Source organism: Erigeron canadensis, chromosome 1 (genome assembly GCF_010389155.1).
Source record: "Erigeron canadensis isolate Cc75 chromosome 1, C_canadensis_v1, whole genome shotgun sequence".
NCBI classification, from domain to species: Eukaryota; Viridiplantae; Streptophyta; class Magnoliopsida; order Asterales; family Asteraceae; genus Erigeron; species Erigeron canadensis.
Window position 1 is genome coordinate 27,536,019 of NC_057761.1, and position 18,629 is coordinate 27,554,647.

At 33.8% G+C, this 18,629-nt stretch overlaps 1 protein-coding gene across 1 annotated transcript; it reads left to right on the plus strand.

The window, feature by feature from the left end:
* The first annotated feature begins 10,569 nt into the window (after positions 1-10,569).
* LOC122588808 lies at positions 10,570-11,190 on the plus strand. Its single transcript, XM_043761018.1, has one exon. It carries the CDS (start codon positions 10,570-10,572, stop codon positions 11,188-11,190), a length of 621 nt encoding a protein of 206 aa, XP_043616953.1.
* The last annotated feature ends 7,439 nt before the right edge of the window (positions 11,191-18,629 follow it).

Sequence of the window (18,629 nt, forward strand, 5' to 3'; positions counted from 1 at the left end):
GGTATTTGAAATAGGCATTTCTGCTTCGAAAGAGCTCTTTAGCGCGGACCCGGTTAAGACAACGTATGCTAGACATCTTGTTGTCGAATCGCAACATGAAGTTTCAATCGAAATTCACCTTTCAATATATATATATATATATATATATAGGGGACCCTTATTTTGAGAACCCATTTTTTTGTAAAAACCTTGAGAACTCTTAAAATATGTATTGGATCACATGTTTTTTTTGTTCATTCACATGTGAAACGTTATAAACATATATGTTGTAGAAGAAATTTTTTTTCAAAACCTTATATATATAGTCGTTTGTTTACATGTGAATGAAAATGTGAACATATTCATTCACAAGTTCACAAAAAGCTATTTTGAAGATTTTTAAAAAAGGTTTTTTCTACAACATACTTTTTTTATATCATTTCACATGTGAATGAACAAAAAAAACATGTGATCCAATATATAATTTGAGAGTTGTCAAAGTTTTACAAAAAAAATGGTTCTCAAAATAAAGAAAGTCTATATATATATATATATATATAAAAGGTTCTCAAAATAACTTTACACTATTTGAGAACCCCTTTTTTTGCGAGAACCTTTGAGAACTTTTCAAATTAAGATCAACCGATGATTGTTCTTTACATGAAAATTGTTTTTTCACTATTTTCTGAATAACTTATGTGTAATTTTGAAGTTTATAATTGTGTGGAGGCATGGACTATCATCCGTTATACAATTATGTGGAGATTTGGATTCTTAATCACATGTGCACGAATATTTCTATGATCAAATCACATGTGATCATAGCAATATTCGTGCACATGTGATCAACAATCTAAATCTCCACATAATTGTATAACGGATGATAATCCATGTCTCCACACAATTATAAACTTCAAAATTACACATAAGTTATTCAGAAAACAATCAAAAAACAATTTTTATCTAAAGAATAATCATCGGTTGGGCTTGATTTGAAAAGTTCTCAAAGGTTCTCGCTATTAAAAAGGTTCTCAAAATAACTTTACACTATATATATATATATATATAAGATAAAATCGGAGTTGGCTTCTAACTTTGGGTGAAATGGCTAAATCCTGAGGTATGATATATGCCGCTTCTACAAACTTTTGAGCACAAACTTGATAACAAAAATGCCGGTTTGCCAAAATATTCAAACCCGTGAACATTGATTCAAATAAAAATTGCACCTGTTTGTTGAATAAGCTCCCAAAAATTTATGAATTAAAGTTATAAAAAGAATAAGCCAATAAGACTAAGCAATTTAAGTTACGAGTTATGGTTTAAAGGAATGAGTCAATTGGCTCCATACAAATGTAACTAATTAAGGAAAATATTTAATTCTCCTAAACATTAATTTAAAATTTTTTCCTAAAGCCTTATAAATATGACAGGTGGATTCTACTTAATCTTTTTCCTAATCTTCTCCTTTAATTTTCACATGTCATCATCTAATAAATTAAGAGGATTAATCATTCCTCACTAACTAATATACATATCCCTTTTATACCTTCGAAACAAAGGTCACCCGTTTTAAGCCAAATGGAAAATGATTAATTAATCTAATTGGTGTGCTTAAAGATATGCTTAAAACCTTAAGAATTTGACATGTGGATTCCACTAATTTCTCTCAATCTAGCCCCCTGATTTTTTCACATGTCATCATTTTACAATTAGGCACATCTTTAAGCACACCAATCAGCTTGATTTATCATTATCCAAGCCATATTTTGATAAGATATAATCCAGTAGATGAAGTGACGAATGAATGAAGATTATTAAAGTTCAGTATTAGAATATGTAGGGCTTTTACAATAAGCCCAGGACCAAATTATTTTACAACTGATGCTCATTATCTCAACGAAACAATCATTAATTTCTTATGTAATCTTTTGTCATTTCTGTTAGAGTGTGATCATTTTATTATAAATCGCATGTTCGAGAATAGTTTAAGCCTACAGGGTCACACGAAATGACACGGTAACTCTATATTATTAATTAGTATATTAAAATAATATATTAATTAATTAGATCACGAAATGATTAATTTAAATATATTAAGGGGTTAATTATATTTAATTAATTAAATGGAGGATTAAAATGTGAAATATGAAAATTAAAGTTGGGCTCTAAATCCATATGGGGGCCGGTTGGATTAAGGCTTGGAAAGCCTTAATTCTAACTTGTTTTCCAAGATTGTTTTAACCTAATTATCCCATATATATAGAGGGCTTAATTCAAAGTTTTTACTCATTCATTCACATAAGAAAATTGTCTCTCCTCTCTTCTCTCTATTAATCGACCGAAACCCACAATGGGGTTTTCGGTTTTTCATCTCATTCGACTAACACATTACATATATATAGATTAATACTTAGCATTAAATGCTTAGTATTAATAGATTATGTTCTTGATAGACCATAATTTTAGGATCGGTTCTAAAGGGTTTTTCGAATGAAAGAGAGATATACAAAAGAGTTTGTTAATCGTGATCGGGGTACTAGCATACGGTATAGGGGTGTCTAGTGTGCGATCGTAGAGGGGTTTTGCTTTAAACCCTAAATCATAATATATTATTATTATTATATTTATTGGAAGCTTTGCGCAAAGGTACACGTTTCGATTCTCTCTTTGTTAATTAATAGTATTGCATATACGTTTCTTTTCCGCTGCGTACTCGTGAATTGTTATATGTTTATGTGCTCATATTCTAACAGTGGTATCACGAGCCACATATGTGATCTATTAATTACAAAGATCAAAATTTGAAGGGGGGTTTAAGGGTTGGTTGATTTTAATTAATTGTTAAATAATTAAAAGGTTGTTTTTCTTATTCTTTTTTAATTAATTAAATCGGATCTTGATTAAATAAAAATTAATTTTTTGTTTAATTAAAGTTTTAACCTTGTTCAATGGAGATTGAAACCCTCAATCAAGTTTTGAATTGTGAATTGATATAAATTATGTGATGAATTGCATGATTATGTGTATCGTTTTATTTAAAGTTGTTAAATAAGTAGTAAAATCACAAGAAATTCATGCAAAATTTCTTGTGATTTTACTGGATATATAAAGTGTTATATTATGCAAAGCATGTTGATCCAATAATTAGGGTTAATTATTAGATAATTATGTGACAATGTGATTTTTGCATGTAAATTTTCTGATGTGCGACAGTTTACTAGAAAAATCATATAAATTAATCTGTAATGAGTTAGAAGTCGTTCTTTGGACTGTAGAAGCCCAACACATAGGGCTACAACTTTGTAGTTTTTGTCGAAAGCTGAATCGGACCAGAAACAGGCTTAAACTGGTTGTCAAGCTACTGGAAATTTCCAGTCAGCATGTTTATGTGTTTATGTGCAACTTGTTAAGTTAATTGTTTAAAGGCTTACGCAATCAAGATAACTTGATGCATGTGGTCCTCTTCTTCGGAAGGGGGAGCCGGGATTGAACATTTGCATGAACCATAGTGACCATGTTTAGGTGGCCCACCTTAACTTGTTACTTGATTAAATAGTTCGATAATTAGTAAGTTTATTAATTTTTGTATTTGTTTATAAGTTGTATAAAGGTGATGCAAATAATTGGTTTTGAAAATAAACTTAACTAAGAACTATCGAAATAGAGATTTCATTAATAAAATTGGAGTCTTGTAACCTTGAGATATACCGGTTCACCCATTTGAACAAACTCTAAGAGAGGTATAAGTCGGAGTGCGCTAGCCTTCTAAAAGGGTGGGTTTTTAAATCGCGTTCATCGCATACCTTTGCCCTTGCGCTTCTTTGTGCGTTCAAATGGAGCTACCGAGCTCTCTTGTGTTGTAAGACTATACAAATGAAATTATTAAATATTATGTTTCGAAGATTATGCACGAGTCTTCAAACATACACTTTTGATTCACATCAAATGCATTACCCATTTAAAGTTAAGTCAATGCCACCCACTTTGCTAAGAACACTTGCCAGTGCTTTTTGCTCTACGTGAGACGTAGGTGAATTGTATCTCTTCAAGGCAGATTACCACTCGTTGTGAGACAACGGTGGACTATCTACATGTTCTTAATTGGGCGACTTAAAACGAGTTAAGAGGTGAGACCTTAACCCGTGGCATAAGATGGGACAAAACATGTTTACAAAACACTTAATACCCCTTTACAGTGTTGTTGTAAGTCCCATAAACCTAGGAGTTGCATGAATGCAATTATAGATTCTCGATTACCTTTTGAATGCCGTCATTTCTAGCAGATCTACTGATGAAATGATTGTATGTCAAGTTGGATCTTAGCCTTAGTGAAAGTAATTTGTTAGATGAATTTAACAAGGGTAAAATTACATTTCTTAAGGATAATTATCGGAATATTGATAATTGAACTTTTGTCTGTTTTGAAGATGGCAACAACAAATCCTTCTCAAAACATACACCAATCGGCTTTCAGGTCGATGCTAGAAAGGAAAAGACTTTCTGGAGCCAAACTTCAATGACTGGGTTCAAGTCATTGATGAGCAGACACCCTTGTTCCGGGAGCGAATGCTTCAACTTGAAAGTTGGCTGCATACAATGCTCAGTACGATAGACACAATGAGGTTGCTCGTTTAATGTTGGAAAGCATGAATGCCGACCTTCAAAGCAATTTGAGCATTCATTTCCATGTGATATGCTCACTGAACTCAAGTCTTTATACTAAAAGCAAGCCGGAGTGGAGTTGTTTGACCTAGTTGATCAACTTCATGACTTGCGACACGAGCATGGAATATCGGTTAGTCCTCAAGTACTCTAGTTGAAGAGGTACTCATGGACAATTGGAAAGGTTAAACTATGCTTATCATCTGCATATTACTATTGGCATGAACCTAAAAAGGGGATTTTTTTAGGAGTTCGTGCACAATTGTAATATGCATAACATTAGTGAAACCACAGCTAAACTTCATGTCATGTTAATTGAGTATGATAAAGAGCTTCCAAGGAAATCTGCTGCATCCCGAGTTCTTATGATCAAGGGGGAAAAGGTTCGGAAAGCAAAACTACCGTAAGCTAAGGGCAAGATTTTTGGTAAGAGAAAACAAGTTGTGTTTGTCTCAAAACCTTAAAAGTCCCTTTTGGCAAAAGGAGGATACGGCTAAAGTATCTAGCTGAGTTGAATGTGAAGAAGAAGCAAGCTGGTTCGGCAAGTGCTTCAAGTATCTTCAAAATTGAATTATATGCGTTGTTATACAAATAATAATTCAATAGCAAAGAGTCAAGTTTAAATTGGACACTAATTATCTTTGACATAGTCATCTTGTTTAATTTTGTCAAGAAAGGCATTTAAAGACTTCAAAGGGACGGTGTCTTACAATCAAATGATGAATCATTTGATAAATGCATGGATTTGACATTATCATTAGCAAGAAACGCATTGGAAATCTTCATTATGAAGAGATCTTGCAATCAAATGATGAATCATTTGATAAATTGCGTGTTTTTTGGGATTGTCGTTAGCAAGAAACACATTGGAAATCTTCATAATGAAGGGATCTTGAAATCAGATGATGAATCATTTGATAAATGTGTTGTCATTAGCAAGAAATGCATACTTCAAATTGAAGAGATCTTAAAATCAAATGATGAATCATTTGACAAGAGATCGTTAAATCAACTGATGAATCATTTGACAAATGCATGCCTTGTGGTTTCGGCAAGATGACAAGAATACCTTTTCCGCATAAAACCGGAGAGGGCTAAGGAATTACTCGGACTAATACACTCAGATGTATGTAGCCCATTTAGGCATGTGTCAAGGAAAGGCTAGCTACTTCATCATTTTTATGAATGATTTCAGTCATTATGGTTATGTTTAATTGCTTAAACATAAACATGAAGTCTTTGAAATATTCATTGAATTTAAAAGTGAAGTAGAGAATCAACTCAATAGAACCATCAAGATTCTTCGTTCGGATCGAGATGAAGATAACTTAAGCCAAAAGTTTAAGGATCATCTAAAGGCTTGTGGATTTATCCAAGAGCTTACTCCTATATAAGGGTATATGTGAAAGGAGAAATCGAACCTTGTTGAACATGGTAAGATAAACGATGAACCTTAAGACTCTCCCATTTCATTTTGGGATTATGCTCTAGAGATTGCTGCATGCATTCTCAATATGGTTCCAACCAATAAGGTTGACAAGACACCGCATGAATTGTGGCATGGAAAGTGTTCCTAAGTTGTCTTACTTAAAGGTCTGGGGATGTGAGGCACTCGTGAAACGAGACACGCTTGACAAACTTGAATCCAGATCTGTCAAATGCATCTTTGTAGGATACCCAAAGGAAACGGGTTACTACTTCTACTTTCCTACCGAAAACATTGTCAAAGATTTTTTGATTTGCTGAGTTCCTTGAAAGGAGACTCATATCTCAAGAAGACAGTGGGAGGATTGTTGAACTTGATGAGCATCAAGAAGATGTGTCAACTTCTAAAGATACTAGCAATCTTCAACTTGGGGGGGAAATGTTCAAAGAGATGAATCTCTAGGTGAACTACAAGTTGAAGATAAAGCGATTCCAGTTCGTAGGTCCTCAAGGACAATACGTGCTCGTGAAAGGTTAAATATTATGATTGAGTCTGAAGAACACGTAGTAGGAGATTTGAATGAACCTCCTAATTTCAATGTTGCATTATCAGATCCGGAATCTGACAAATGGCTTGAAGCTGCGAATGTGGAAATGAAATCCATGAAAGACAATCAAGTCTGGAACTTGGTTGACCTTCCACTAAATGGTAGAACCGTTGGGTGTAAGTGGATCTTCAAGAAGAAGACCGACATGGATGGAAATGTACACACCTATAAAGCTCGTCTTGTGGCGAAAGGTTATACTCAACTCTTTGGAGTTGATTATGAGGAAACCTTTTCTCCCGTTGCGGACATTGGAGCTATTAGGATCATCTTAGCCATAGCAGCGTACTATGACTTTGAGATATGGCAAATGGATGTCAAAACCGCTTTCTTGAATGGTTTTCTAGACGAGGGAGTCTATATGGTACAACCAGAAGGTTTTGTCGATCCTAAATATCCCCACAAATTATGCAAACTTCAAAGGTCCATTTATGGACTAAAGCAAGCATCAAGGAGTTGGAATAAAAGGTTTGATGAAGAGATCAAAAAGTTTGATTTTGTTCAGAATCCTGATAAGCCATGTGTATATCGCAAAGCTAGTGGGAGTAATGTTACTTTCCTTGTCTTGTATGTCGATGACATATTGATAATAGGAAATCACATTCCAATGTTGAAAGACGTTAAATCTTATCTTGGAAAGTGTTTCGCTATGAAAGACTTGGGTAAAGCAGCATTCATACTTGGAATCAAAATCTATAGAGATAGAAGTAAACGGTTGATTGGATTAAGTCAACGTGCGTATATAGATAAGATCTTGAAGAGATTAAAGATGGAAAATTCTAAGCGCGGGAATTTGCTTATGCAAGAAGGATTTAATTTATCTAGCAAGAACGGTGCTTCTACACCTGAAAAGGTGGAGCGTATGCAAAGAGTTCCTTATGCTTCGGCGGTGGGATATATCATGTACGCGGAAAGATGCACTAGACCTAAAGTTGTGTTTCGCTCAAAATATTGTTAGCCGATATCAGCAAAATCCCGGAGTAGATCCGTGAACTGCTATGAAAAGTATTCTTAAGTACATGCGGGCTACTAAAGAATTATTTTTGGTGTATGGTTGAAATCCTGATCAAAAATTCAAATGGTAATAGAATTTGTGATGTTGGATTTCATGGCTGATGAAGATGAATCAAGAATATCAGTCGGGATACGTCTTCATTTTAAATGAAGACACGAATGCTATGAGCTAATAGCAAACCACAGTTGCTATGTATGTATCAGAATCTGAGTATATTGTCGTCTCAGAGAAAACGACATGAAGGTTGTCTGGATTAGAAAGTTTATTTTTGGATTTTAACATGATAATCCTCAAATAACACACCTATGGAACTGTACAGTGATAATTCGGGAGAATTATCATTGCCAATGAACCTGGGGTTCAGAAAGGTGTCAAACATTACCTAATAAGATATCACTACGTTCGTGAGCAAAGCGAATTGCGTGAAATCAAATTACTCAAAGTTCACACAGATTATAACTTAGCGGATCCTTTTACAAAGGTATTGTTAAAAGGAAAGGTCAATAAGTATGCTGTGGGCATAGGTTATTGCTAAGTTATATCATGTAAATCTGTGATTGGTATTTGGATAATGGGATGTTAAACAATTGTTATTTTAAATAAATGAATTTTTATACGCGGTATAAGTGGTTTCATTTATATAATAATTGTGTCCTATATTTGCATGTTTAAATCCATGAATATTAGTTGAATATTCTAAATGTCTATTGTCGATTAATTATATGGGAATATAATTAAAGTAAGACAATTGTGAGAGATTGGTGAAAATATTTAAGGGAATACTTTGAAGATGGTGGATCGTACCAAACTCACATGATATTCAAAAGGTGAATATTGGACTTACCCCACAGAACGAATTATCATTTTATGGATCGACGTTATTAAATGAAATTCGTGGAATGGTTACTTTATTTATCCTTTGACTTGAGATACAAGTGAGTTATGCATGTGTGGATTGCATTTCCTGATATAGTTCCTAATTGTCCTGAACAAGGCAGTAATAAAGGGCTATTTTCAGAAATGTTGAGAAACGACATGGCCAGACACTTGTAGTCAATACAGGATTTGTTCCTTCAATTTGCAACTGAAGTATGATACCATTTGGCGCCGTCATTAATTAATTGAAGATGTTTGTGTGGCCACACCCAAATGAACTCAAGAAGTTGTCTTGACTAATTTGGTAATCTTAATTAATTGTATAAATGAGAAACATAATCGTTAAATTATGAAATGACATTGATCCATATTCATAATTAACAAGGGTATTTGAACAAAGGGATATTAAAGACTAAATCATTTCAACTTGGCAATTTAAGAATCTATTCTTAAATATTTCCGGGAGCATTGGAGTGTTGCTAGACGCAAACCAATGTTATTGCCTTTATAATAACATGCTCAAGTGGGAGCTGTTGGAGTGTGATCATTTTATTATAAATCGCATGTCTAGGAATAGTTTAAGCCTACGGGGTCACACGAAATGACACGGTAACTCTATATTATTAATTAGTATATTAAAGTAATATATTAATTAATTAGATCACGAAATGATTAATTTAAATATATTAAGGGGTTAATTATATTTAATTAATTAAATGGAGGATTAAAATGTGAAATATGGAAATTAGAGTTGGGCTCTAAATCCATATGGGGGCCGGTTGGATTAAGGCTTGGAAAGCCTTAATTCTAACTTGTTTTCCAAGATTGTTTTAACCTAATTATCCCATATATATTGAGGGCTTAATTCAAGGTTTTTATTCATTCATTCACATAAGAAAACTGTCTCTCCTCTCTTCTCTCTATTAGTCGACCGAAACCCACAATGGGGTTTTTGGTTTTTCATCTCATTCGACTAATACATTACATATATATAGATTAATACTTAGCATTAAATGCTTAGTATTAATATATTATGTTCTTGATAGACCACAATTTTAGGATCGGTTCTAAAGGGTTTTTTGAATGAAGAGAGATATACAAAAGAGTTTGTTAATCGTGATCGGGGTACTAGCAAACGGTATAGGGGTGTCTAGTGTGTGATCGTAGAGGAGTTTTGCTTTAAACCCTAAACCATAATATATTATTATTATTATATTTATTGGAAGCTTTGCGCAAAGGTACACGTTTCGATTCTCTCTTTGTTAATTAATAGTATTGCATATACGTTTCTTTTCCGCTGCGTACTCGTGAATTGTTATATGTTTATGTGCTCATATTCTAACAATTTCTGTGTAATCTTTTGTCTTGTCTAATCGACAAACACTTCGGATATTTTGTAGGTACAAAAGATGCCGAATAAAATAAAGCAAGCACATGTTTTTTTTTTTTGAACTATATGTCTATATCGACTTGCGTACGTACAGCAAATCACATGTAGAAAACAAAATCAACTTTTTGCTGTGTTTTTCGTTGATCGTCCAGTGGTTGAAAGACCATTTTTTTTTTTTAAAGGTAACTTTTATTCACCAATAACCTCAAAATGACGGGTGAAAACACAACTTACAAGAGAATTTACAATATGTCAATATTACACCAACTTTCCCAAGAAATGTCGCTTTTTTTTTCTCTCTACTAGAATACCATAACAACCCAAAGCTTTAACATTTTGCAAGATCTTCTCTTTGTTGATCTTAGCTTTGGAGAACCGCCTTTCGTTCATAGCTTTCCATATAGCCCAACATGTAATTATGACAATCAAGGAATTAGAATTATACGAATATTATGTTTCATATTTTGTCTCCTAAACTTTGGTCACAAGTTAATGTGTGGCTATATGTATTCGATCGATCAGAAGGATATCAATAACAAGAAACATTCAGTCTAAAACTTATTCACTATTTTCATGGTACCAGAGCGGGTTATCAAAACCGCTATTAAGTCAACATGACCGGAGATAAACCACCAGAAAAATCGACCGCCAGTGGCAGTGGTAATAGTAATACCATCGACGCTAACTCCCCCTATTACATCCATCCATCCGATCTACCAAAACAGCTTCATGTAAACGATGTTTTGACCGATGGAAATTACAACGATTGGGCCAAAGAGATGGCCAATTTTTTGTTTGCAAAAAATAAAATGGAGTTCGTTGATGGGACGATCCCGAAACCAGAAACCACCTCTGATCAATACATGCAGTGGATGTGTTGCGATGGTATGATCATTGGATGGTTCACGACGGCAGTGGACAAGGATATCAGGTCGAGTGTTCGATACGCAAATACATCTTCTGAGATTTGGAAGGACTTAAAAGAACGATTCGGTAAAGAAAGTGCACCTCGCGCCTATGAATTGAAACAATTTCTCTCTTGTACGCATCAGGATGGGGCCTCTGTTTCATCTAATTACACCAAGCTCCACAGTATATGGGACGAAATACGTTCGGTTTTGCCAATCCCACAATGCACATGTGGGAATTGTTCATGCGATATTGGAAAGAGGTTGAATGATTTCAAAGAAAAGGAACAATTGTACGAGTTTCTGATGGGATTTTTTCGAACATAAGAATCCATGTTCTTTCAATGAAAACGACACCCACTCTTGGAGAGGCTTATCGTCTTGCCTCCGAAGAAGAACAACAAAAACCCATTACATTAAGTAAACGGGATGGTGCGGAGGCAGCCGCTTTCAAGACACAAGGGTGGTGTGAAAAGGCATCAAATTTTCAACGCAATTATAAAGGAAGTTTCAGAGATTCCAGGCGAAACATGGAAGAGAAGACTGTGCAATGTAGCGAATGTAAAAAGGAGGGTCATAAGCGTGAAGATTGCTTTGAAATAATTGGATATCCCGAATGGTGGCCAGGAAAGAAAAGGAATTAAAAACCTAATGTTAAGGGAGCGCATGTGGAGAAGGAGCCAGCGGCCGGACTCACAGATGCGCAATATGAAGTTCTCATGAAGCACTTTAGTATGAACGAACAGAAGACAGAGGGAATAATTTGCGTAAGGCTAATATGGCTGGTAAGCAAAGTAATGGTAATGACAATGGTTGGATTGTAGATTCCGGTTCCATTGACCATTTTCAAGATTAGGTCATGCATCTCATTCTAAGTTGTTGAACATAGATTTTTTAAGCAATGTTTCTTTTAATTTTGGAGATTATGTGTGTGATTCTTGTGTTAAGGCAAAGCATACACGAACCCCTTTCCCTAAGAGTTGCATTAAGACAAATGATTGTTTTGAATTAATTCATTGTGATATTTGGGGTAAATACCGAAAATCAACAACTCATGCAATTTTTTTCTTGACTATTGTTGATGACTTTAGTAGGGCTCTTTGGGTTTTTCTTATTAGACATAAGAGTGATGCTAGTGATTGTTTAATCAGTTTTTATAACATGGTTAAGACTTAATTTTCGAAACCCATTAAGCGAATTAGAAGTGATAATGGGGGGGGGGGGGGGGGAATTCACTTCAAATAGGATGAAGGAATTTTATGCTAGCAAAGACATTTTACTTGAAACTAGTTGTCCTCATACACCTCAACAAAACAGGGTCGTAGAGAGAAAACATAGACACCTACTTGAAACCGCTCGATCTCTCATGTTTCAAGCCAATATTCCAAAACGGTTTTGGGGAGAATACATAGAAACGGCCACCTATATTATCAATCGTCTTCCCTCCAAGGTTATAAATAATAAAATCCCATATGAGATTATCTTTGGAGAAAAACCAAACTATGATCACATGAGAACTTTGGGATGCTTGGCTTATTATAGTAGCATAGAAACGGGAGGTGATAGGTTTGAATTCAGGGGGAGACCGGGGGTTTTTATGGGTTATCCGCAAGGAACTAAAGGGTATAAGATTTTTGACGTTGAACATGGCAAGATGGCAACGTCTCGTGATGTTAAATTTGTCGAGAATAATTTTCCATTTTTGCATTTTAAATCCGACAACACAATGAAAGAGAATTTTAATGTGCCAAGCTTGCATGATTATGATTATGATTTAATTACAAATGATGCTACTGAAACCTCTAGTGACATTCCTTTTGAACCGTCATCACCTAATGGACCTACTGTTATGTTAGACAATGATCAACCTTCTAATAATGATGCAAATGAATTGGTCCAAAATGAAGTTCCAACAAAAAGAACGAGATTTCCTTCAACAAGGCTACAAATTTTCGAAGTTGAGCTACCCCCATCCATCGACCACACAAAGCCCATGTATGATCAAACTTCTTCTACGGTACACCCTCTTGCAAATTATGTTTCTTATGAAAAGTTTTCAGATTCTCACAAGGCTTTCTTGACGGCCATTACGAAAGTTAATGAGCCAAATTCTTTCAAGGATGCTATGCATGATAAAAATTGGCAAGAAGCAATGCAATGTGAGATTAAAGCTTTAGAAGATAATGAAACATGGGTTTTAGAAGAATTGCCAGAAGACAAACATGCGATAGATTCGAAATGGGTTTACAAAGTTAAATATAAACCCAATGGAGAATTCGAAAGATACAAAGCACGTCTCATTGCAAGAGGTTTTACTCAAATTGAAGGAGTCGATTATCAAGACACATTTGCCCCGGTTGCAAAGTTAGTCACCGTTCGAACTCTAATTACGGTGGCTGCCAAAAGGGGTTGGATGTTACATCAATTAGACGTCAAACGCGTTCCTTCATGGCGATTTAGAAGAAGAAGTATATATGAAGATCCCGCAAGGCTTTTCAAGTAAGGAAGAAATTCGAGTTTGCCGTCTAAAAAAATCATTGTATTGGCTGAAGCAAGCATCTCGTACATGGCATCAAAAGTTCACTGTTTCTTTATTGCAATTCGGTTTTACACAATCAAAGGCGGATCATTCACTTTTTACTCATCGAGAAGGAGATAGGTTCGTTCTACTCTTGATATACGTTGATGATGTGATTGTTACAAGAAATCATGTCGAAATGATTGATAAAACAAAGGCCTATCTTCATGAAGCTTTTAGCATAAAAGATCTTGGATTTTTGAATTACTTCTTAGGAATTGAAGTCGCACATACTGATGATGGAATAGTTTTGAGCCAACATAAGTATTCTATGGATATCCTTTCCGATTGTGGACAACTTGGGTGTCGACCTAATGCTTTCCCGATGGAACAGAATTTGAAGCTTGATCAATGTAGTGACATTCACAAGATAGATGCCACACTTTATCGTCATCTCGTTGGCCGGTTACTTTATCTCTAAGCGACACGACCAGACATTGCTTATGCCGTAAACATTTTAAGCCAATTTGTGTCTGATCCCAGAGAAAATCATATGAATGCGGTTGTTCGTGTTCTTAGGTACATCAAGTCGACTCTTGGACAAGGTATTTTCATTCCTAAAACAGGTGGATTTGATCTTGTTGCCTTTTGTGATGCGGATTGGTTAAGCTGCCCATACACTAGACGTTCTCGGACAGGGTACTTATTGTTGTTAGGAGGTGCTCCCATATCTTGGAAAACAAAGAAACAATCGGTAGTGTCTCGTTCTTCAGAAGAGGCGGAATATAGGGCCATGGCTACTACGGTTAGTGAAGTTCTTTGGGTACGTTGGTTGCTCAAAGATTTTGCAATTGAGTTGACTGAAGCAACGCCCCTTTATTGTGACAACGAGGCTGCTCGACATATTGCAAATAATCTAGTTTTTCATGAACGTACTAAGCACGTTGAAATGGATTGTTTCTTTGTTCGAGAACGAGTCGAATCTCAAGAGATCTTACCGAAATATGTATCAAGTAAACAACAACTTGCGGATCTCCTCACTAAACCATTTGGTACACAAGCACTTCAGGCGTTCATTGGCAAGCTGGATCTTCGAAATCTTCATACTCCTGCTTGAGGGGGAGTCAAGTAATTAGAATTATGCGAATATTATGTTTCCTATTTTGTCTCATTATGTTTCCTATTTTGTCTCCTATACGTTGGCCACAAGTTAATGTGTGGCTATATGTATTCGATCGATCAGAAGAATATCAATAACAAGAAACATTCAGTCTAAAACTTATTCACTATTTTCAGACAACCCCTTTGATTAGTTCTTTCTTCCTATCCGATAAGCCAACATACTCGTGAATAGAAATGAGATCCTGTACATTGTAAAATTAGAACCTGCTCACTTTAACCCAATCAATGATATCTCCCCACACAAGTATGACCAATTCAAATTAATAGAGAAGATGCTCTAGAGATTCCTCCCTCTCAACACAAAAAACACAACTCGAATCCCCGAAACACAGTTTCTAATACGTAAAGCCTCCATAGTTGGGAGTCTATCTAAATACACTCGCCACAAAAAAAATTACATGGTAGATGCTTATACTTTACAAAGAGATGACTAAGATTTGAAAAAATTCGATGAAATTGGAAGTGAATTTTATTTTTTAATGTGTTTAGTTGTTCAATGATGGAAATCTCATTTCGTTGAAATGTAAATATTCTCTCATTTTATGAAATATTCATTCCTTGAAGATGAGAAAGAATTTTCGTTGCGTTTGTCACTTGATGGTTATTGTTTGTAATTAGTATTCTCCCTCACTTGTGGTAATTAATTAAAATATAATTGATGGTTATATTTTTTTTTATGAAAAACGACCACTTTTAATCATCTTCTACAACAAATATAAAGTGTATGATTGTATAAAATATATATTGCCGTGAATGATTAGAAAATATTATGAATTTATCACTCTTTAATTAATAGGACCATATACATAGAGAATAAATTTCATTGTGTGTATAGGTGGGTAAGAGAAAGTATTTAATAGCTATATTAATATTGATCGAGTGTTGTAGTGAACTTATAGATATTTAGGGTGGTAACTTAATAGTTACAAGATATATAGTTAGATTTAGATACTCTTAAATTTGGAAAGGAAAAGAGATAGACGGATGAATAGTTTAGTTCATGAATTTAATAGTTTATTGGTAAGATATTTATTCTTTGGGTTTTCCAATCAAAATTCAGATTTTGAGATGGGGTATATTTTGAATATTTCATGAAAGTTTTAAGTTGTATTTTAAATATTTGATATAATTTAGAAATAAAGGTGAAATAATTTGACGTTAAAAAAAAAACATAAATAGATGAGAAATATTTGTATTAAAGGAATAAAGGGTGGTGTTTATTGAAGTGCGACAACACTTCAAAGGTCAAGTACGAAGTCAAATATTGTTTTTCATGCTTCTGGCATGCGGTCGTATCTCTTTCTTTGAAGAGTCATTATACGCTTTAAAACATCCTGTCATGTTTTGGTTAGGTTAATTAATCATTTTCTAATAGTAAAATATTTTATGGTCGGTTTAGATAAACCTAATTTAAATAGCAAATATAACATCCCACACGCAAAGGCACCCAGTGATGCTATATTTTTTTCTTAATAATCTTCTTGTATTATTTGATCATAGGTGTTCTCCTTGTTGATGTATATTATTTGTGTATCGTGCTAAGATTATAATAAATTGATATAAAACTTTTATACTCCGTAACAGACAAAAAGTATTGATATGGTGATGTTTCATGCCTTTTACTTTTATGTTGGCATGGTCTTTAGATATTTGGTTAGCAAAGAGCCAGAGAGGTTTCTTTATGTATTCATCCTCATTTTATATCCTGTAAAATAAATGAACCTTCTTATTATGTTTTGATTTTATAAATGACAAAAATATTACATTTAGTAATTCTACTCATCTACACTTACACACAATTTCCACATCTTTCCTATATACAAATACATACAGAGAGAGACGATACGATTCATTAACTTCAGTTTCTGAACTCGGGTCCTCCTTAAATTTTTCAAGATGACGACAGCTGTAGAAGAGGAGCGTCGTTTTCATCAAGATTTTGATAAATAATTTTTGGTTGTTGAAACTTTTGGACTATTTCTCTTCATGGTCGTGAATATTTTTATATTCTAGGAATCTAAGTTTCGCGCTCGTCTAATAATGGATCAAACTACAACTTTTTTTTTTTTTTTTTGAATATAACAAATCAAGTAGCAAGATTAATTGAACAAATCAAGCAGCAACATTAGAAAATACCTTATATCAAATCGTGCATAACCTATATTTAGAAACAAAGTTAATCACAAGACAACATGAATTATCTATAGTTTTTCTTTATCAATATCAATATCAATATATGTAACAAATTTATAGCATATATCAACTCAAACTATGTATTGTGCACATATATTAGAGTATGAAATTTCCTAAGGTACACAACAAACGCTATAAATGGATGAAGTTAAACCATACACAACATGTGTTCAAAAAGATAATTTAAAAACAGCATCAAGGAATTATAAAATTTTATTAGCATATGTAACAAATATTGCTAACATATGTTAATTAGTTCTATTATTCTAAAACTAGTTTTCGTTTTCCCATTAGCGAAATTACGTTAATTGTTACCTGTGTTGTTTATAAGATATTAAGATTAAGAAGCTCGAAATGGATTAACTTTATATCAAGTCATACCTTTTGGTATATTTTTATAAGGGATAAGTAATTTGGAATGTAACAACGAATGTCTATAGTAGAAAATAACTAAAGTTGTGTGTATTATATGTAAACAACTCCAAAATAATGTTTATTATATGTAAGAAAATGTATTCAACCAATTAAAATCAGACAAGTGACACCTCTATATGGTTGTCACGTATGTTTTGTTACATACAATAAACATTTTTTAAAGTTGTTTACATACAATACACACAACTTTAGTTATTTCCTACTATAGACATTCGTCCAAAGTTTGTTACATTGCAGAATACTTATTTCTATATGCTATGGGATATCTATAATTTCATAGATTCTTCTGCTTCAATCGACTAATATTTTTTTTTTGCCTTTTCATATCAAACATTTTATAATGCAAAATAAAAAAATAAAAAAAAACAGCCATCTCACAGAAGATGTTTTAAATGTATGGTAATAAACTACATATAAACAGTGAAAGTTAACAATATGATATGCAAAAAATCTAGAACACCACCCAACAGAACCAGTTTCACTACGTACATCAAGCCAAAAGTTAAACTTATCCAACTCCGTTTTACCCATTTACGATATTTCTTCAGAAAAAGTCACACACCACGATGTTAGATCGTTGAAGATCGTAAACAGTTTCACGCATTTTTAATAGGACGTGATACTCGTACCATTTCTTTAATGCATGTACTAAAACTGTGCATCATTGGTTTGGACAGTTAGCTTACAACTTGTACATTGTTGTACAATTATAAAAGAAAATGGTGAAACGAAAAACACTTCATGTTTTCAATGTACATGGCTATTTGACCAGGTTAAATTCATTCCTGATCATAGATAGTCAACTTGTATTACCCATTGTCAAATGGTTAAAAATCATCCTTTAGCAGTTAGACTTTATGACAAATATATTGGCACAAAACTTGAACCAGACTTTGTATAGACAAGGTAGATTCATGGGTCACACTCATCGCACAATAGTCTTACAAAACTGTACTTTGTATACCAGAGAAGAAATTGAGATACATTCAGAAGTTTAAACAACTTCTTTTTTTTTTATGTTTGTCCAATGAAACCACATTCATGATATCAAAGAAAGAAGGATACCATGAAGTTTCAATCAGGTGACACTAAAAATTGTAGATTTTATCAAACATATAGTTGTTCGATTTTAGACACAAATGCAAATATCGCATAGATAAAGATAGAAAAATAAACATACCAAATGAATTTCATCAAACAAGAAAAGAAGAAGGGATAAAATTCAAGTTTAATTGGAATGCAACCATGTCAAACTAAGGTATTGACTGTTAAAGTGCTAAAGATGAACATGCTAACTATAGTTCGTCAAACATCAGGTTATAAGGATGGTTAAGTCAAGCTAAAGCATTTGAAAAAGGTAAGCTATTAACAAGCTAAGACGACAACAGCTAAACATACCTAAATGTGGATCGTTAACCAACCTACGTGTGAACAAGTA

What these genes read in the sequence shown, in the direction of transcription:
- LOC122588808 (XM_043761018.1), top strand. Translation starts at nt 10,570, where the DNA reads ATGACCGGAGATAAACCACCAGAAAAATCGACCGCCAGTGGCAGTGGT.